Raw genomic sequence first — 22,658 nt, forward strand, 5'->3', positions numbered from 1 at the left:
TCATAGTAAGAGCAAGAAAAGCTTTAGCTAAAAACTCATAATTTAACCCCAGGTACAAATAATAGCAAGCTCACTGCTAGAAGAAACTATTATGTTAAGCTATGAAAAGAATCTAAAAGGTAAAAATAGTCAGATTTACTGTTACCTTAAGAAAAGGTCTCTCCTAAAAGAGGATTAACAAAAAGCCAGGAAGTTTTCTAGTTTCTACTAGGCAACAGCACAAATTTGGCTTATTCTGTTTGAAGTAAAAGAAAATAAATTCACTTTATTCTATTTATTAATTATCCCTTATCTACTTCCAAAGAGCATTTTAGTCTGAGGTTAACTGCAGGAAAAAAAAAAAAAAAAGAGTGTACTATAAGTATAAAAAATAAAAGTAAACTAATAAAGACAGGAGATAGGTTTCCCTAGATTTAAAGATGCTAGTAATACTAATAAGCATAAAATTCTACCCCCAGAAAGGTAAGGTTAATAAAATAATTCAACACAAGAGAGGAGGGAGAGGAAGAATAAAAAAGATTTAAAGGTGTGTTATATATTAACCCATTGGGAAAGACAAACTGTTCATTTGGAACAAAACTCATAAAGGAATTTAACACAGCCCATGATACAAAGGACATTGAAAACATAATGGATGTAATACACTATAGAAGTTTCTTTTAATGACTATTCATTATATTTATCTACTGCAAAAGAATTTTATTAAACTGAGATTCTATGAAGTTATTTCTATGGGAAACCTAAAAGAATTCAGTTATTAATCTGAAATGATTCAAGGATACAGAAGATAGAATTTAGAAGAATGGAATGCTAATAGTAATTTTAAGATTATTTATACATCTGCTCCCATCCATTTAGTGGAGATAATCACAAACATCTATAAAATCAAGTACTATGGATCAGTTTACCCTGCTGCTGCTGCTGCTGCTAAGTCGCTTCAGTCGTGTCTGACTCTGTGACCCCACAGACGGCAGCCCACCAGGCTCCCCCGTCCCTGGGATTCTCCAGGCAAGAACACTGGAGTGGGCTGCCATGTAAGTGACATATATCTGCCAATACAGTTCAAGAGATTTTTAACATTCCTTTACTAATATTTACTTTAAATATAATTTAGGGTCCACATAAGAAAACTAATTTTATTATCTATTTTGTAAATACAACTCTTACATTTTTATGTTTAAACTAAAATATTATCATCTGGGGTGATCACTCAAGTCTACTCATCAAACTTGACTCCCAAAGACATTAGCCATCTAAAAATATTAAAAACCACTCCTGCCCTCTCCTTCCTTCCTGAATATGGAAGGTGACACAGTGGCCTAGGACGGGGTGTCAAGACCCGACAGCCTGGCACAGGAGGGCATTCATGCAGGGAAAAGTTATAAGAAATTGGTTACATACAAGGGAACTAATAAAAAATTAATACTATTAAGGATTATAGGGGTCAGGTTTCTCACTGTGGGACAAGAGAGCTATAATTATGAAAAGAGAGAAAAGATGAATAAATCCTATGGTGCTGGATTAGAATTGGGATTATCAGGTTGAACTCACAGTCATAGTTTTCAATACCTCTCTCTCCCCTCACTATATCCCCCTCTTGTGCACACCCTTTTTGATCACTAAGAGAGTCTGTGAATGAGCTCATTAGAATGAGTGCATAGACTGGTTTCCAAGTAACATTCTCCACTAAAAGTAACCAAGACTATTTGGACAAATGTCTAATATAAAAAAAAGATGAACCTGGGCTATCTTCTTGGCCCAGGAAATAAGAAAATAATCAAAGAATGGTGGGGAGAGAAATACAAAGAACACAGAAACCAGCTTGAAGGGACTCCCACTGGTCAAATCTAGAACAATCCGAGCATCAAAATGATTAATGAGCAGATCATAGCTCGTAAAGTAAAACAGAAATCTGTAACTTTAAACTGATACAAGCAGATAAATGAATGAACTGAAACAATGAAGAACAGAGTACTGCAGCATCTCAAAGTATCTCTCCACAAATTATTAACACATACTAATTACAAAGGTGAGGAAGGGGAGGATATTTACAAAGAGTAACTTGACAGTGGAGTCTAACAGATACCCCTTTAATCAAGTGATCAAAGTTAATCAGTAGTCATGAAACAAATTAAAATCATGTGACAACTGATGGGATGCAGTCAAAACAAAACAGCAACGTTCCCACTCTGCCCTTTTTTTTTTTTTTTGGCTGGGCCACATAAGCTGTGGAATCTTAGTTCCCTAACCAGGAACTGAACCTGGGCCACAGCAATGAAAGCTGAGAATCCTAACCACTAAGCCACCACGAAACACCCCAGCAACACTTTTTTGATATTGTTCTCAAAGATGTATCATCCAAATCCAAGCATAATGGAAAAGTAGACAAGCCCAAATTGAGGGATATTTTACAGTGTTACTGCTCTGTAATTTTCAAAAGTGCTAAGGTCAAGAAAATAAAGGAAAATGGGATGACTATTCCATACTGAAGGAAATCAAAGAGATACGACAACAAAATATGACGAGTGATTCCGGACAGGATCTTTCTGGTATAACCAACATTACTGGAACAACTGTCAAAATTTGGGATCTAAGGATTTTATCATACTCAGTAAAATGCTAATTCCTTTATTTTGAAAGGTGTATTGTGATTATATAAGAAAATGCCCTTATTTCTAAAAACTATGCACTCAAGTATTCCACTGTAAAACAACTTACTCTGAAATGATCCAGAAAGTTCTCTGTATTATCCTTGAAACATTTCTGTAAGTTTAAGATTTTTTCAAAATAAAAAGGTTTTAAAAATTAAACCCATCCTCAAAGGACTAAAATTTGTCACTAAGGAAGAAACAGAAAAAAACAAAAATGTGCTGTAGATGCTCAAAGAACTATGAGACCTCCAAAAATATTTAAATAATAATAGCAGTGATAGAATATGTGTTTGGTCTTCTATACTACTCCTTCATAAACTAGTAAGTTTCACTGTTTCTTTAATTAAAACAATGAGCTATGCACTCTACAGCTGACCTTTAAATATGTACATGTACATTTACATTTAGAACATACAGGTTCACAAAATACTATTTCAAGTAACAAATCTGAATACCAAACTCATTTTGCCTGCACTGGCAAGCAGAATCTAATCCACTGTGCCACCACGAAAGTCCTAGAAATGAATTTTAATGCCAGTGCCATTCAATCATATTAGAGGTTTTCTTAAGAAAATTGATGGGCACTAGTATTAAGATTCATTTCAAGGACATCCTTGGTGGCACAGTGGATAAGACTCTGCCTGCCAATGCAGGTGACACGAGTCTGATCCCTGGTCCCAGAAGATTACACATGCCGCAGAGCAACTAAGCCCCTGCGCCACAACTACTGAGCCCTCGCTCCAGGGCCTGCGAGTCACAACTACTAAAGCTCACGCACCTGGAGCCTGCGCTCCACAACAAGAGACGCCACCACGAGACATCCGTGACCCACAGCGAGAGAGCAGCCCCCACTCTCTGGACTAGAAAAGCAACGAAAGACCCAGCACAGCCAAAAATAAATAAATGAATTTTTTAGAGAAAATTCATTTATATTCTGGAATTACTATAAATTATAGATAATTATGTCTGTCAACTTTAGTCTGTGAGACTGAGCAGAGACTCAGTCACACCAGGTGACTTCAACAGAAACAAGAAAATATATGCATATCGTTTTAAATTGTGTTTTTAACAATGTATTTCTGTAGTAGTTGTCTATGATTTCTAGAAAAGGAGTGTTATTTTTCCCTTGTGAATTTTTTCATAATTTAGGTTATTCCTTTCTAAACTTGGACATAAAGGTACATAAAGACCATTAACAAAAAGACACAAGTTCTAGCAGGTTCATACAACTCAGCAATTTTCCATTATGACCTAAGAAGTAGACATACTAAGGTTGCATTTGGTTACAACCCTTTAGAGTTTTCTATTTGTATCTAGTTTTCTATGGAGTTAATCGTTATGAGGGCTTTTCCCAGGCGGTGCAGTGGTAAAGAATCTGTTTGCCAGTGCAAGAGATGGAAGAGACTCAAGTTCGATTCCTGGGTTGGGAAGATCCCCTGGAGAAGGAAATGTCAACCCATTCCAGTATTCTTGCCTGGGAAATCCCATGGGCAGTAGAGCCTGGTGGGATAAGTCCATGGGGTTCCAAAGAGTGGGACATGATTTAGGGATTAAACCACCATCAATCTATTATGAAAGTGATGTCAAGTTTGTCTACAGCTGCGGTATCTGGGAATAGATCATTACGTGTATATAAACTGTTCTGCCTTTATTATGAAATTTAACCCAAAACCCAAAATAAATTGAGGAAAAAAAATGTGAGAAGCATAGCAAGATTCAAACTGATTCATTTTAATTGTTAGCTGTCTGCTACAGAATTAGTTTCAAGTCCTTGTCAATACTATCATCACTCAAAGGGAACAAGCCCACAAAAAAAGCCTTAAATTTTTAGGATACTATTTATTACAACAGCATTAGAGCCTTTGTAAAAAAAAGACGAATCAGAGATCAAATTGCCAACATCTGCTGGATCATCAAAAAAGCAAGAATGTTCCAGAAAAACATCTATTTCTTCTTTATTGACTATGCCAAAGCCTTTGACTGTATGGATAACAATAAACTGTGGAAATTCTGAAAGAGATGGGAATACTAGACCACCTGACCTGCCTCTTGAGAAACCTACATGCAGGTCAGGAAGCAACAGTTAGAACTGGACGTGGAACAACAGATTGGTTCCAAATAGGAAAAGGAGTACGTCAAGGTTGTATATTGTCACCCTGCTTGTTTAACGTATATGCAGAGTACATCATGAGAAATGCTGGGCTGGAAGAAGCACAAGCTGGAATCAAGACTGCCAGGAGAAATATCAATAACCTCAGATACGCAAATAACACCACCTTTATGGCAGAAAGTGAAGAGGAACTAAAAAGCCTCTTGATGAAAGTAAAAGAGGAAAGTGAAAAAGTTGGCTTAAAGCTCAACATTCAGAAAACTAAGACCATGGCATTTGGTCCCATCACTTCATGGGAAATAGATGGGGAAACAGTGTCAGACTTTATTTTTGGGGGCTCCAAAATCATTGCAGATGCTGACTGCAGCCATGAAATTAAAAGATGCTTACTCCTTGAAAGGAAACTTATGACCAACCTAGACAGCATATTAAAAAGCAGAGACTACTTTGCCAACAAAGGTCCGTCTAGTCAAGGCTACGGTTTTTCCAGTGGTCATGTATGGATGTGAGAGTTGCACCGTGAAGAAACCTGAGTGCTGAAAAATTGATGCTTTTGAACTGTGGTGTTGGAGAAGACTCTTGAAAGTCCCATGGACTGCAAGGAGATCCAACCAGTCCATCCTAAAGGAGATCAGTCCTGAGTGTTCATTGGAAGGACTGATGCTGAAGCTGAAACTCCAATACTCCGGCCACCTCATGCGAAGAGTTAACTCATCTGATGCTGGGAGGGATAGGAGGCAGGAGGAGAAGGGGAAGACAGAGGATGGGATGGCTGGATGGCATCACCAACTCGATGGACATGGGTCTGGGTGAACTCCAGGAGTTGGTGATGGACAGGGAGGCCTGGAGTGCTGCAATTCATGGGGTCACAAAGAGTCAGACACGACTGAGCGACTGGACTGAACTGAACTGAAGAAAACAGCATCTGAACTATGTCCTCTAGTATCTGTATCTGTTATGAATAATAATGACAAAATGCCTTTAACCAAGTAGAATAAATTTTGATTCACTGAATGTTTTTATCTTCCTTAAAAAATAAACAGACATTATTCTATAACCAAAACAAAAGATGACCAATTTAGAAGAGGACCAATTTTAGTTAACAACAAAAAAAATTTACCTCATTTTTAACTGTCCAATATTATCTATTAAATTCTAGGTAGCTACCAATTCAAAGTTAATGAACTTTCACCTAAATTATGTTATTATATTACAACTTCTATTTATAAAGTACTATGAGAAATAAGAACTCTCCTAAATTTTTAATGTACTAAAAATTTTGTGTATAGTTTTATTATAAACTATCTGCAACAAAATTATGCCAAAAATGAAGAACAGCTATGTTTGATTAAATTTGCTTCTGATACAGTTACCAAAGGATGACCTCCTAACTAATCAAACGGGACTGCCAATCTTAACTAAACTTCTATAGCATTTAACAATCTTTCTTCCTTTCTGACCCTCCTCTTATGCCTCTCTAATGCCATTCTCTGCAGTTTTCCTCTTATTTCACTCTAACCATCCCATTTTGAGTCACCTTTGTAGGTGCTCCTTCCTCAGTTATTCCTCTTTATGTTTGTCTCTTGAGTTTTATATATACTAAGTGTGCTCATTTTTTTATTGTCCATCCTCTTCCACACACAAGGCTCTATCTATTACCTATATGCCTAAATCTGTAGCTCTCACTCAGAATTCTCACCTAAGTCTCTAACCCTATATCTAACTGGACATCTTCACCTGGATCCCTTCCTTAAACTCAGTAACATACAAAACTGAGCAAGTCAATTCTACAGCTAATCCTGAGCCACCTATCCTCCTTTATCTTGGTAAACAGAACACTGTCCAAAGAAAAAGGGAGAGATTTTATAAATATTATGATTTAACAACAGATTAAAAGCAACCTAAAGTTTCAAAAGCTAAAACCATCAAAGTTTTAAAACACAGCTTGTTTAACAATTTGTGATCATATACAGGAAAGACTGGAAAGCACTAAAAGAAACTAAAACAAATTTTTAAGGACTATTAAAATTTTTCTTTTATTTTCTACTATCATTTAAAGTTGAATTAATAATTTTTTTAAATAGCAAGAGAATTATTAGATTTCCCACAGTAGTAACAGACAGAAACTTTTCCAAAGGGGTCTACAGGTTTGTGCATGCATGCTTAGTTGCTCAGTTGTATCTGACTTTTCATGACCCCATGAACTATAGCCCACCAGGCTCCTCTGACCATGGGATTCTCCAAGCAAGAATACTGGAGTGGGTTGCCATTCCCTTCTCGAGAGGATCTTCCCAACCCAGAGATTGAACCTGGGTCTCCTGCATTGCAGGCAGATTCTTTACTGTCTGAGATACCAGGGAAGACCTTAAGGTTGAATTAATACTTAAAAAAAAAAAAAGCAGAATAATTAGGTTCCCCACAGAAATAAAAGCAACTTTTCCAAAGGGGTCTACAAGTTTAGAGTTGTAATTTAATGTCAGGGTCAGTGGTGGGCTGGATGAACAACAAGATGGAATCAAGATTGCCAGAAGAAATATCAATAACCTCAGCTACACGGATGCCACCACCCTTATGGCAGATAATGAAGAATAACTAAAAACAGCCTCTTGATGAAAGTGAAAGAGGAGAGTGAAAAAGTTGGCTTAAAGCTCAATATCCAGAAAACTAAGATCATGGCATCCAGTCCCATCACTTCATGGCAAATAGATGGGGAAACAACAGAAACAATGAGAGATGTTATTTTTGGGGGCTCCAAAATGACTGCAGATGGTGACTGCAGCCATGAAATAAAAAGACACTTGCTCCTTGGAAGAAAAGTTATGACCAACCTAGACAGCATATTAAAAAGCAGACACATTACTTTGCTGACAAAGGTCCATCTAGTCAAAGCTATGGTTTTTCTAGTGGTCACGTATGGATGTGAGAGTTGGACTATAAAGAAAGCTGAGGGCCGAAGAACTGATGCTTTTGAGCGGTGAAGTTGGAGAAGAATCCTGAGATTCCCTTGGACTGCAAGGAGATCAAACCAGTCAATCCTAAAGGAAATCAGTCCTTTCCTAAATTTTCTTATTTCCTAAATATTTCTTAAAGGAAATATTCATTGGAAGGGCTGATGCTGAAGCTGAAACTTTAATACTCTGGCCACCTGATGCAAAGAACTAACTCACTGGAAAAGACCCTGATGCTGGGAAAGATTGAGGGCAGGAGGAGAAGAGGACAACAGAGGATGAGATGGTTGGATGGCATCACCGACTCAATGGACATGAGTTTGAGCAAGCTCTGGGAGTTGGCAATGGATAGGGAAGCCTGGCATGCTGCAGTCCATGGGGTTGCAAAGAGTCAGACACAACTGAGCCACTGAATAGAAACTCAACCAACTCAAGCACGCTAAACGCACAAGCAATGACTATCTTTGATTTCCCTCTTCTTACAAACTAATCAGGTATGATTATAGCTAGCCTCAGAAGACCAAAAGTCAGGGTGGAGGTGGTAATATAAAATCTTCAACTGCATCATACATTAGTTTAAATCACTAAAAATAACAATTACCTTTCTTCTTTGTCCAGTGTTTTCTTCTCTGCTGCAGTAATCTTTTTGGGTGGTACAGGAGGGGTCACTTTTCTACATATCTCTTCAATGATGCGTTTGTTCATTCTGCTTTGCAATGCAGCTTTTAGTAAAATTCTTTCTACTGCAGTTATACCATCTCCATGACTGTATTTAGGAATCTCTGGTTGGATTAAAATTTCTATGTCATCAAGCCAAGGAGGATAGTAGGAATTTTGTTTTCCTGAGAGTTTGTGGTGAAGTTTAATTAACAAAGACAATATACTTTCTTTAATTTCCAAAATGGCTGTAGTTAACTGTGGAGCTGAACCAGGTGCAGACCATTTACTTGAAGTTTTAGGACGAACCACCTGATTTGCTTCACTGCTATTGCGATTGATGATCTCCTGAAACTTCTTTCTGCGCTCTGCTACTAAGCTGAAAACTTGAGCTGTACCAGAATTCTACCATTCAAATGAGAAAGAAATAAAAATCAAGAGGTTATTCACATTCAGTTTTAAAATACATTAGCATTACATTTTCCAAAGGGTATGTTCAAAGTTTCATCCAAAGGTTTATTTAATAGATTTGTTCTTGAAGTAAATTTGTCCCTTGACTTCTCTCAAATATACTTAGTCCCACTCAACCTGGAAACAACAATGAGAAAAAGGAGATTATCCATAGTAACACTTCTTCTGCAACCCCCAAAGCCTATCAGGGAAAATAGACAGAGGTTCAGCAGTATCTACAGCCATATTCAAAAGGAATCATAAACTAAGTCTTTCATCAGTTTAAAGGAATCAAAGCTACCCAATATACATCAAGAATACTACACTCCTGACTAACTTCTAGAAGACCACGGGATATCTTCCACTTAAGAAAATTATAAATTAATTTTTTCCAAGTTAATGAATCTCAACTGCTAATTAATTTCATTTTTAAAGAACTTTAAAAGTTTGAAAATTACTTCTAACATAAATGCTTTAAGTTACTAAAGTGAAATAAAAAGATGAAAAATTAATCTGTTTCATATTTAATACAACTATAATTATTTATTTGAACAGATTTTTTTAAACTATTTTTCTCAATAATTTATCTTCAAAATAGCCTTTTTGCTAAAGCAGTCAAACTACATTAGGGCTCTTAGAAATCATCTTTTAATTAAGATACAAGTCAGTTTAAAAGTCTGTTCTATACATCTGTGTCTCTTTGTCTTGCATATAGGGTACAATATTGTAAAGTAATTAGCCTCCAACTAATAAAAATAAATTAAAAAAAAGATACAAGTCAGTTTAATAGATTTCACTAAATTTTTTCAAGCAAGCATAGAAACAATGCTTCAATCAACTGAGCTTTTATGAGCTTAATATACATTATTTTTTTTTAATGTCCAAGCTGTTTGTCAAAGTTCCCTCTACCAGCATTAGAGGCAAAAGCTGCCTCTTACAGACTGCAGTATTTTAATCAAAATTCTTTATGTGTTCACAGAAAAAGCATACTGTCAAAGACAAAGTTCCTACAAATGAACTCTTCAATAAGAAATGCATGATTCACTTTGATTTCTTTCATCAGTGTTTTATAGTTTTCTATGTATAGGTCTTTTGTTTCTTTAGGTAGATATACTCCTAAGTATTTTATTCACCTTATCTTCGACAAAGGAGGCAAGGATATACAATGGAAAAAAGATAACCTCTTTAACAAGTGGTGCTGGGAAAACTGGTCAACCACCTGTAAAAGAATGAAACTAGAACACTTTCTAACACCATACACAAAAATAAACTCAAAATGGATTAAAGATCTAAATGTAAGACCAGAAACTATCAAACTCCTAGAGGAGAACATAGGCAAAACACTCTCCGACATAAATCACAGCAGGATCCTCTATGACCCACATCCCAGAATTTCAGAAATAAAAGCAAAAATAAACAAATGGGACCTAATGAAACTTAAAAGCTTTTGCACAACAAAGGAAACTATAAGCAAGGTGAAAAGACAGCCCTCAGATTGGGAGAAAATAATAGCAAATGAAGCAACAGACAAAGGATTAATCTCAAAAATATACAAGCAACTCCTCCAGCTCAACTCCAGAAAAATAAATGACCCAATCAAAAAATGGGCCAAAGAACTCAACAGACATTTCTCCAAGGAAGACATACAGATGGCTAACAAGCACATGAAAAGATGCTCAACATCACTCATTATCAGAGAAATGCAAATCAAAACCACAATGAGGTACCATTATACGCCAGTCAGGATGGCTGCTATCCAAAAGTCTACAAGCAATAAATGCTGGAGAGGGTGTGGAGAAAAGGGAACCCTCTTACACTGTTGGTGGGAATGCAAATTAGTACAGCCACTATGGAAAACAGTGTGGAGATTTCTTAAAAAGCTGGAAATAGAACTGCCATATGACCCAGCAATCCCACTTCTGGGCATACACACCAAGGAAACCAGATCTGAAAGAGACACGTGCACCCCAATGTTCATCGCAGCACTGTTTATAATAGCCAGGACATGGAAGCAACCCAGATGCCCATCAGCAGACGAATGGATGAGGAAGCTGTGGTACATATACACCATGGAATATTACTCAGCCATTAAAAAGAATTCATTTGAATCACTTCTAATGAGATGGATGAAACTGGAGCCCATTATACAGAGCGAAGTAAGCCAGAAAGATAAAGACCATTACAGTATACTAACACATATATATGGACTTTAGAAAGATGGTAACGATAACCCTATATGCAAAACAGAAAAAGAGACTCAGATGTATGGAACAGACTTGTGGACTCTGGGAGAAGGCGAGGGTGGGATGTTTCAGGAGAACAGCATTGAAACATGTGTATTATCTAGGGTGAAACGGATAACCAGCTCATGTTGGGTACATGAGACTAGTGCTCGGGCCTGGTGCACAGGGAAGACCCAGAGGGATCGGGTGGAGAGGGAGGTGGGAGGGGGGACTGGGATGGGGAATACATGTAAATCCATGGCTAATTCAAATCAATGTACAACAAAAACTACTGTAATGATGTAAAGTAATTAGCCTCCAACTAATAAAAATTTAAAAAAAAAAAATAAATAAAAAAAAAAAAAAAAAAAAGAAAAAAAAAAGAAATGCATGATTCAATGTTCTTTACTTGCAAAAATCTAGATTGTAGGAATTAGAGGTATTTAAGTTTAGTTACTTGCCATGTCATTTCAAGATTTTTCATTTCTGCTTTTTATAAATTAATTAAGCTACATGCAATAAGACAGTTTATTTTTTAAATGAGTCCAAATATACAACATAAGAAGTTTAAGCTTTTTGTGGGCTTATTTTATCAGTTAATTAACTGATAATCATATAAGCAAAAAAAAAAAACCTGATAATCATATAAGCAAAAAAAAAAAAAGGGGGGTGTTGTGAATGGCATGCCACCAGCAACTAAAGATAAAATTTATTTTGATTTCGGAAACATTCATTTTTAAGATGTTAGTAACAATGCTAAATGTAAACAGAACAAAATGTACTGCTTATAATTGGCCCAAAATACCAACACTACTAAAGAAAGCTCACTATTAAATATGCAGTATTATTTTTTAAGTTCAATAAATGGATTTTCTTTAAAAATTAAGCCTAAATTACTGCATTTTAAAAAGAATGCACACATACATTAAATGTTTCTTTATTCTAACCATATTAATTAAACACACACATATACACACAAATATTTCAGCATTTGTCCCCATTTCCAGTTAAAGCCACACTGCTAGTTAATGCAAGTATCATATACATCTACCTCTCTTTGAAGAACTTTAGGCCGACGTGAACTCTGGCAGATTAAAGGAAAAAGATGGGTGAGGCAGAAGTTGCTTAGATATATCAGCGTTGCTTACATATAAAGGATAATTTAAAGTTATCTGTAACCACATTTATTTTTCTTTTGGATATGACTGTTTTTGTTGTTGTTTTGTTGCTAAATCGTGTTCAACTCTTTTCAACCCTATAGACCACAGCCCGCCAGGCTTTTCTGCCCCTGGGATTTCCCAGGCAAGAATACTGGAGTGGTTGCCATTTCCTTTTCAGGGGATCTTCCCAACCCAGGGGTTAAACCCGCGTCTCCCGCATTGCAGGCGGATTCTTTACCACCGAGCCACCAGGGAAGCCCTAGGATGTGATAAGATGATCTAAATGCCCATCCTAATATAATGAAGTCTTTCCCTTTTTTCGTCTCACTTTTACACTTACTTGTAAAGATCCCAAGCTATCAGAGCTGGTACTTGCAAGTGAGTCTCTCTTCACTTCTGGAGCAGTCTCTGGAACTCTCACTCTAACATAATTTATAAAGTGGCGCATATTCGATACTAAGTTACTGCCAGGAAACCAACTGTCATGACAACGTTCAGGTCCACATGCTGATGCCTGAAACATAAACATAATGAATACAAATCTTGTCAGTCAGGTCCAAGGTACAGTGGAGATGTAACAAGCCCAAATAATAGTTCACTGCCTGTTATATCCTTTAATCCCATAAAGTCACATTTACAAACTACGAAGTGCTAATAAAACCAAATGCAAACATAAAATTTAAAAACAAACTGCTCGATGCTAATATGGAATTCAGCTAAACTTCTCCAGAAGAAAACACATTTTTCAATTTGGAAATACACAGTACAGGATACTTTTCACCACTCATTAAAAATAACTCATAATACAGTCAAATAATGCTAATTTGGACTAACTGTGGAAGGAAGTCTGAAAAATCTATCAAAAGTCTGACTTATTCTTAGAGCAATATTAATGATCTTTTTAATATCTATGAAAGAATATATGTTGACTCAGCTTAAGACTAAGTACTGCCTAGCCTTTTCACTTGTCTGTCTATTGCTGTTGTCTTTTTGTGGAGGCAATGAGAAAAATGTCAATTAACTGTAAAATCAATTTATAGTAACTAACAATTACGTTCATGGAAATGACACTTATAAAAGTCCTGAAACACATTAACAACTTACATTCTCAAGTAAACGTTCTCCCTTACAACAATACTTACTCCATTAACTTAAAATCTTTACAGAAAGAATTTGCTATTCAAAAATAAAATCCCTAATCAAATTATTAGAATTTCCAGACTGAAGTCCTAACATAATTATTTACCTGTGTGTGTGTGTGTGTGTGTGTGTGTGTGTGTGTGTGTGTGCAGTTCAATTGCTCAGTCATGTTCAACTCTTTCTGACCTCATGGACTGTAGTCAGCCAGATTCCTCTGTTCATGTGATTTTCCAGGCAAGAATACGGGAGTGGGTTTCCATTTCCTTCTTCAGGGGATCTTCCTGACCAGTAACTACAAAAATGACACTAGTGGTAAAGAACCCACCTGCCAACACAGGATATGATAGGCAGGTTCAATCTCTGGGTTGGGAAGATCACCTAGAGGAGGAAATGGCACCCTATGCCAGTATTCTTGCTGGGAGAATCCCAAGGACAGAGGAGCCTGGCACACGACAGCCCATAGGGTCACAAAGAGTTGGACGTAACTGGGCATCTTAGCACAGCACAAAAACACACTAACAACTTTTCTTAGATCTACATATTATGAATTACAAATTTCAAATTCAATAATTCTATAAACGGGAGTTTTATATATTAGTGAAATCTCTAAAAGAACATATGCAGTTGAAGATTTAAAAGGGTCTTTTCCAAGTTGCTAAGATTTTTTTCTAAGTATGATACTCAGACAAAATAAATACCTTCAAGATGACATGCAATCTTTTAAAGGCATATCACAACTTTTAACATTTACAAATATAAGAAACTACTTACCTCTTCATCTGATTCCTCTTCAGCTGAATTTTCAAGTCCTAATTCAATCAGATATAAAACCATACAGAGTACATGTTCTGAAAGATTTTGATGATCCATCAAAATCTTTAAAAAGGGAAAAAAATGCCCCATATTACTTTTTTCCATGAAACATATTTCACTTAAATATCAAAAAGTATTTTAACCTTATAGACCAATGTAACATAATACATATGTGTTATATATACATATGTGTGTTATACATATAATATATACATGTTATACATATCATATATACATATGTGTGTTATACATATCATAATCAGATATGTAAGTAAGTAAACATACACCTTGGTGAAAAGACAAACTAAAGCCAAAAAAACAGGATCCCTTCCCAGGATTACACAGTATTTTAGGCAATATCCATAATCATTAGTTCACTGATCACCTAAAGTTTAACACATTAAATAATCCACTAAAACAATTATTATAAAAATACCAGTATCTAATAAAGTAATTTAACAAGAATATTTTACATTCTAAGTTATTGACACTTTTCTCCTGATTACAAGGATATCAGATAAATGTTTGTTAAGTAGGATAGTTCATGCAAATGTGCTTAGCATAGCACCTGGTATATAATTGGGAATAATTGTTTATGGAACATTAATATTCTTAAAATCTATCTCTAAAATTACAGTCCTGAGCTTGAGCGTTCTGAGCTCAGAACCTCAGTGTTCAGTGTTCAGTTATGTGCATACACTGTGTACACGTGTATGCAATGTGTGGTTTATACAAGAAAGGAAAAAGGAATAAAGTGGTTAGGAGAGAGGTTGTTCTGAGGAAATACTGACAAATCTGACCTTATAAATGGATTATGCAAGCCTTACACATTTTATGCAGGACTCGGTGGGCTAACCTATACCAATCACTCATTCAGTATGATGCACCAAACTATTAACCAGGAGACACATAAAATACCATAAGGAAAAAATAGCCTGGTAGCCATCTTGTTGTCTTCATTATTTAAAAAAAAAAAAAGGCCAGCCAGTCAAACTAGAGATTCTGTGGGGAGTGGCACTCTCAGTTGCAGGTGAGGCTAGGGAGAACAAACGAGAGGCCAGTCTAGGCTGAGCCTCCTAGAAACTGCCCAAACAGCAGAGAGGGCTTGGAAAGGCCTCAGTCACTTAGGAGCTCATCTACTGTGACTAAAAAATTAAGACTTCCAGTTCACTGATTTTCTAATGTTCAATCTGACTACTGAGAAGACTTTTCCATTCATATTTTGTGTGGCACAATGGTGAGGAGAACAGACTTTCAAAACCTTTTAAAAACCTGATTTTTTAATACAAATTTTGTATATACTTAAGCTATTTGATCTTGAACAACATTTGGTCTTAAGTTTCCTCATCTTTAAAACTGGAATAATAGCCCAGAATTATTATGAGGATTATGTAATTAACATCTGTAATTTGCTTCATACAGTATCTAGCAACTGGTGTTCAACAAACAGTAGGGAGGTGGTGTAGACAGATGGTGGGAAGAACAGGAGAGCAGTAAGAGGGGACTGAAGGCTGAGAGGCAACAGAGGTAACCTTTCTAACCCAAGACTTTACAGGGAGGAAACCAAGGCTCGGCCACACATTCAGCTAGCGCAAGCAACACCAGAACACAGAATCCAGACTTCCAATGACTGCATACCATTACTACTCTGCCTCCTTTTAATAAATAAAGCATCATTAGCTAAAATCAAATAAATTTTGGCTTGAGATCCTGTGGCATTACATCTTACAGCTTCAAATGTGTAACTTTAAGGTTAAGGAAGCAAAAATACTTTTTTAGGTACTACAATAAAAGAGGATGGTTTCTGGGGAGTTTTATTAACATGTTCTATATTAAAGTTTTTTAATATTAAAAATGGCAGGAGACGAAATGGTTTACTGACATTGATTTTTAGAAAGTTGACCTGCCAATGCAATGTCAACTAAAGGTTCTTCTATTATCATAAAGTCAGGAATGATATTACAAAACTGAGATTTTTAAAAACTCATTCATAGTAATCTTATAACAACTAAATACTGCCTTTCTATTTTTGAGGAAATATTATTCTTACAGTAAACAAATGAAAATGTTGAAAAAATATAACTTGAAAGGACACAAATCATTTGCAGTAGTCTTCTTTAATTTTTAAATCAAGATTTACTGACTTATTCACTTATTTAACCTTATTCAGTTATTTAATCTCTAAAACTCAAAAAACATTTCTGAGGTCTTCCCTGGTAGTATAGTGGATGGGAATCCGTCTGCCAGTGCAGGGGGCACAGGCTCACTCCCTGGTCCAGGAGGACTCCACACGCTGTGGAGCAGCCAGGCGCATGAGCCGTAACTGCTGAGCCTGTGCTCTGCAACAAGAGAAGCCCCCACAAAGAGAAGCCCACACCCCGCCGTGAAGAGCAGTCCCCACTTGCCCCAGATAGAGAAAGCCCACATGCAGCAGTGAAGACCCAGGGAAGCCAGATATAAAATACAATGTTTAAAAAGACATATCTGAAAGATGAGAATAAAAACAGAACTGTCATAAGGATTTCCACTAGAATTAAAATAATGTGTATATGTGTATACAAAGCATTTGAAACAGAATCTGGCATAAGTAAACATTGAAAAATGTCTATAAAAGATCAAAATTATAAACATCCTTTTAATAAGAAAAATATTCTATTTTAATGAAAAAAGAACATTTTAAATTACTTTATTGAATAATTTTCTTAAAAATTAATGAAAATAAACCATTCAATTGGTTTTTTTGAGGCCCATGTCTCAAATTTTAACAGGAATAATTTTTGCAACTAAAATGAAAAACTAATCAGGGGGTAGAGTTAAAAAGAATAGGAGGTACAGAAATCTAAAAGCTATATTTGTTTATGACTCAAACATTAAGAAAAAAACCAAAATGTTTGCTAACTAAATTTAATATATTAATTTTCTTAAGTAATTTAAATAATATATATGTAGTGACTAGAAATTTGTTAACAAATAGGCATACTTTTTACTTTTAAGTTAATTTTTAATTTTTTAAATTCTAATTAGAAGAAACAATAGTTTTTTTCTCTTTATATCTAATTGTATAATAATTCCTGTCTAAAACTGATAAGATGAATAGTTTCCCATAACAAATGGTGTAGCTCTGTTATTTTCCAACTTAGATTTGAAATTACAAGAATACAATTTATATACATGTGATTATGACATATCCTCATACATCTTAAATATATAAATACACTTTGCTTTATAAATGGTACTTTTATATTATCTTTTGGCATTTGTATTTAAGAATTATGGTAATACACTCTAATCTAGTCTTCTTAGTCAAATTACTACTGTACCTTGTAAAGCAGAGTGAATAGCACAATGTGTAAAGTTTTACAGTGCAAAAGTCTCATGAGACCTTTATAGCTGGGATGGAGTGGTGTCCTTTTCTTATAAGGTGGCCAAGGATTTCCAGGGAATTTTCCACTCTGTTTCAAACTACAAAAATAAAATAAAACCAAAATTAGATGATAGACTCAAGATTAAACTGTGATTTAAATGGTGATTCCATAGCTTCAATCACATACAATACATGCTACTTTAGCACTTTTTGTAATAACTTTATGTACAGACCAGTAAATTTCCTCTACCTTTTCCTGGATATATCATACTATTGATTCATTACTATTGAACTCACAGCCAAGAGCATTGTTTAACAGCCTGAATAAAGCTTATCTAACAACAAATCTTCTCTGTAAGGTACATCAAAGACTTCTTGCCCTCAGCAACACTACACGGTACTCTGGTACTCCATGTGGGAGACATTCTAAACAGCAAAATCACCAAAGGACAAAAATTCAAAACCATAGCGCTGAACTGACCATGAAAAGGACACTTGTCTATAGTATGAGCTGAAACAAGAGGGCAGAGTTTTGTTTCTTCCCACTTGAATCTAGGTGCCCTCTGCACATCCACTCAAATCTGTAAATAACCAGGACTGTGCTCTGAGTATTGATTTAAGGTTTACAAATAAATTTACCAAGTAGTCAAATTAGCAAGTATAGAATTTGAAAATAATGAGGATCAACTGTACATGACAGAATTAGCATTACAAATCAGTGAGAAAAGCATGGATTCTTCAGTAAATAGTCCTGGAACTGGTTTTCTGCAGGGGGGAAAAACAAATCACTACTTCACTCTATACATAAAAATCAACTCCAGATGGGTTAAAGATCCAAATATAAAAAAATAAAACTTGAGAACTAATAAAATTTAAACAATCTAACCAGAAAACCATCAAAGATAATCCATACACTACTTTCAATGCAAGAATCATGAAGGGAAACTAAGAAGTTTTTTTTAAAGGCTCAATTTCACCCAGTAATCCAGAGAATGCAAGTCATACATTCAGCATTCAAAGTTAAAAATGACATAATGAACATAAATATTTAATTTTACTTTCACTTAAAACTCCAATGAAAATATAGTAACAGCATTTTTTTTTTTAAAGATGAAAAGCACAGGATAAGGAAAATCCAAAAAGGAAAAGAAAACGAAAATTTTGTTAATCGGAAAGCAAATGGCTATGTGGATGATTCTAGTAAACCTAAGAAAACCAAATCACAAGAAGGCAAGGGGGAAGGCTGAAAATCAACCCCAATCCCTCTGCAGAATCCTTAAAAGGCTCAGAACCTGGAAGCATCTGGTACTTCAGTAATTGGGAGTTGAGCGTGTGCTTGTGTGCTCAGTCATGTCCTACTCTTTGCGACCCCATGGATTGCATGTAGCCCGCCAGGCTTTCTGTCCACGGGATTATCCCAGCAAGAATACTGGAGGGGGTTGCCATTTCCTCCTCCAGGGTATCTTCCCAACACAGGTATCTAACCCGCATCTCCTGTGTCTCCTGCTCTTGGCAGGCAGATTCTTTACCACTGAGCCACCTGGAAAGCTGGAGTTGGGGAGATAGGAGGCTAAAATGAGAACTGGATGAAAACTGCTTCACCCCATCCTAACAGAACTCTGACTGGAGAATTCGTCTCTGAAGAAGGTAAAACACAAGCACAGTTTAGGGTAGGAAGATACGCGGCTGAAGTCATCAAATGCATTTTGATTCAGAATACTTAGGCTTTGACTCCATCTCATTTACAGAAAAATGGCAGTTAGACCACTACATTCTGGGCAATATTTGAAAATACTTCTTTGAGAAACTTACAAAACCAAAAAGAAAGTTTCAAAGAGACTAACATAGGGGCTTCTCAACAACCTGCCTGCTCAAATCACCCCAGGGTAAAGCTCAGGATCCACAAGATCCATCAAGGCACTGAGAGCCAGCTCTTCATCACAAGCAGTCAGAATTATTAGATATCCTAAGAATGCCTCTAACATGAAAGCTAGAGACCAGCGTAGAAGATCAACTAAAGGGAAAAGGATATTATGTAAGTAGGGGAAAGAAAATCTTTGAAAAAAAAAAAAAATTACAAGAAGAGGCAAAACGGTTTCCTGATAAACCTATATAACATAGGTTTGGAAGGGGAAAATTGGTGCAGCCCACATACCCATATTAGCAGAATTTCCTGACATCTGTATGAACACCTATAAAAAGAAAAGAACTAATTCATAGTCTGGTCTCCATACAGGAGTTGATTTTTCCTGAATATCTTCTGAGACAAGGATGGGCTAAGCTGGCTTTTTTAGGCATTTCAAGATCCTTCTGTCTGTGGGTATGTTGAGAGCAAAGGCACACTCTTAAGATGCTGATGTGATTCCTCAACATACTACTGATGAGAAAAAACAATACAGACAAGAGGAAGAAGAGGAAATGGCAGCTTCTCAGGAAACTGCTGATATTCCAGGATGTAGCCATAGAATTTACTCAGGAAGAGTGGGAATTTATGGACATCACTCAATGGGAACTATACTTGGTCTCCCTGGGTCCTGTCTGTAAGCCAGACGTGGTTATCTTTATGGAGCAAAAGAAGGATCCCTGGGATGTGGAGGAAATGGAGACAACAGCCATATATCCAGGAACGGAGGCCACCACCCAAGTGGAGAATGGTGACTTCAGGATGAGCTCAAGATTTCTGGGGCACCACCCTATTACTTCACCACCAACCAATCAGAAAAAAGTCACATACCCTGTAGCCCTCCCCCTAAATTTTGCGTATAAAAACTTCTCCCTAAAAACAATGGGAGAATTTGGGGTTTTCTAGAGCACAAGCCTCTTGTTCTTTTTGCTTGGTCTTGCAATAATCCCTTCTCTGCTTAAAAAAAAATACCATTAACATACCAGAGGAATAAGTTGCATCAATGATTCAAGAAGAGGGTGTCATTACACTCTTTAAAAAAAAGAGAAAAAAAACTGGTTTCTATATAATGCTACAGTGGCTACATATAAGCATAATTTTTAAAACAATTCCAATAGTGTATAATAAAATGTTTTAATTATTATATTTCATTTAGCATAGAAAAGTAATTTTTAGCTTTTATTTCATTTGATTTAAACACTAGGCCCCTAAATATGCAATGCCTAGATTAATAAAGTGTTCTGACATAAAGGTTATATATTTGTTCAAGGCAGCAGGTAACATCATTTGACTGCTCTTTTCAAAATCATTAATGGAATAATGTAAACAAAAAGCTACATGACAGAAAAAAAATTTAAGTGCTCAAACCAACACCTAATTACTGACTAGTTTGAGACAAAAATCACACATATAAACTCATACGATATACTTTAAAACATGGGCCAACAACCATTAACCTTCAAGATGGGAAGTAACAGAAGTATCAGAAATTAGAGTTCAAAAAAATTTGCTTTCCAGCTGAATTTAAAATAACCACTATAAAAAAACCACATCTGTCTTTTGGAAATGGCCTAGATAATAGTTCCAACACTGCCATTAACAAACATATTTCACTGAACTTCTCTGGATAACAATGTCCTTGTATATAAAATATAACACTAAACTGAATAAATGGTTTTCCAACTGTTGATTTGTTTTGTTCTTGTTGGGTTTTGTTTTATCTTTCACTTTAAAAGCTGAGTTGTCCATTAAAGGGTATTTTGGAAGGGAGTAAGGAAAGTGAGATGAGGCACCTTCACTTTTTTAGCCCTCTTCTTGCTATTATTGCCCAGCTCCCTCTTTCAGTGATGGCCCCCAAGACATTTCTACAGAAGCTGGAGAGAAGATCTTGAAGGGCTTTTTCCAGCAATTTTCCAGCAAAGATCTAAGCATCACACAAAGAAAATGGCTTATTTTCACTTAAACTCTCAGCACAAAAAAAATTTAAGAAACTCACTTTTCATTCATTTAGCAATTACTGATTATCTACAAAGTGCCTAGTATCCAGGTAGATTCTGGAGACAAAACAGCTTTAATTTACCTACTCATTTTCTCTATAATTCTTCAAAACACCTTTCTATCACCTTCTTAAAAGAAAAAAAGATCACACTAAGTAAAATCAGCTTCACCACTTTTGTTCCTTAAAACTAAAAGAAGATGAAAATGACCAATAGACAATAAGCCCCACACTTTAGGGTTATTTCCCAGCTGTGTTATAATAAGAACTGAACCAGTCAATTATGCCATCATACAAGACATATCAACAAAAGAAAGAGATGTTATATTTCATATACAAAATAAATCTCAAAACAATTAAGTTTTACATAGAAACATAGTCTTCATATCCATACTTATTTTAAATATACAAACTATTATTGGGTTACTATAGTTTGTGCATAAAATTTCACAGATTTACATGAAAATGATTTTAATATGAAGCTAATGTGTATTTATCTGTTATTATTTTTTCATTTTAAATACACACTTCTTTAAAACAAAGATTTTCAAACTGCCAAGAAACATCACGCATTTCAGAAATATTTCTAGGAAACTATAAAGGTATTAGACAGGAATTCAAAAGCAAAATGAGAATGAGAGAATGAGAAAAAATATAAAGCAAAATAGGAGAGAGGAAATTTAATAAAAACAGTTCTAAGAATATGGTTTTCTCTATGCAAAGCAGTTGCAAGTCAAAACATGACAAGGTTCTAAACAACTAATAACACAAAATAAGTCAGAAAATACAAGGTACCTACAAACAGAAAAGGTTACCTGTATGTCAGTATAGGTTTAAACGAGCTTTCTCAACCTTGACACTAATGACATTCGAGGCCAGAAATTCTTAGTTGTGGGGACCAGACTTAGCCTATGCTACATGTCAGTTTTAGCCCTCTGAAGTCTGTAGACAATGGCAAATGTCCCCTGGAGGACAAAATTCATCCTGATTGGGAACCACTGGTCTAAATGAAGGAAATTAATTTCTCAAAGCTCAAGTAAAAATCTTCTGTTTGAAAAATGAAAGACCACAGTTCTCTTTGCTTTACAGAGCGCCTGGTACATAATAATGCACTCAGTAAATGCATGTGTGTGCTCAGTCGTGTCTGACTCTTTGAGACCCCATGGCTGCAGTCTGCCAGGCTCCGGTGTCCATGGAATTTTCTAGGCAAGAGTACCAGAATGGGTAGCCATTTCTTCCTTCAC

The 22,658-nt window shown here is 35.8% G+C and overlaps 1 protein-coding gene across 1 annotated transcript in view; it reads right to left on the minus strand.

Annotated features, from left to right (window-relative positions):
- Positions 1–22,658, minus strand: part of UBR3 (ubiquitin protein ligase E3 component n-recognin 3) — a 194,818-nt gene that overhangs the window by 80,131 nt on the left and 92,029 nt on the right. Inside the window, exons 20-23 of the mRNA XM_070476042.1 lie at positions 17,472–17,613; positions 14,110–14,214; positions 12,539–12,712; positions 8,311–8,771 (exon numbers count right to left, since the gene is read on the minus strand). Of these exons, the coding sequence (XP_070332143.1) occupies positions 8,311–8,771; positions 12,539–12,712; positions 14,110–14,214; positions 17,472–17,613 (882 nt within the window). The remainder of the gene's footprint in view (positions 1–8,310; positions 8,772–12,538; positions 12,713–14,109; positions 14,215–17,471; positions 17,614–22,658) is intronic.

This window comes from Odocoileus virginianus, chromosome 13 (assembly GCF_023699985.2).
Source record: "Odocoileus virginianus isolate 20LAN1187 ecotype Illinois chromosome 13, Ovbor_1.2, whole genome shotgun sequence".
Taxonomy (NCBI): domain Eukaryota; kingdom Metazoa; phylum Chordata; class Mammalia; order Artiodactyla; family Cervidae; genus Odocoileus; species Odocoileus virginianus.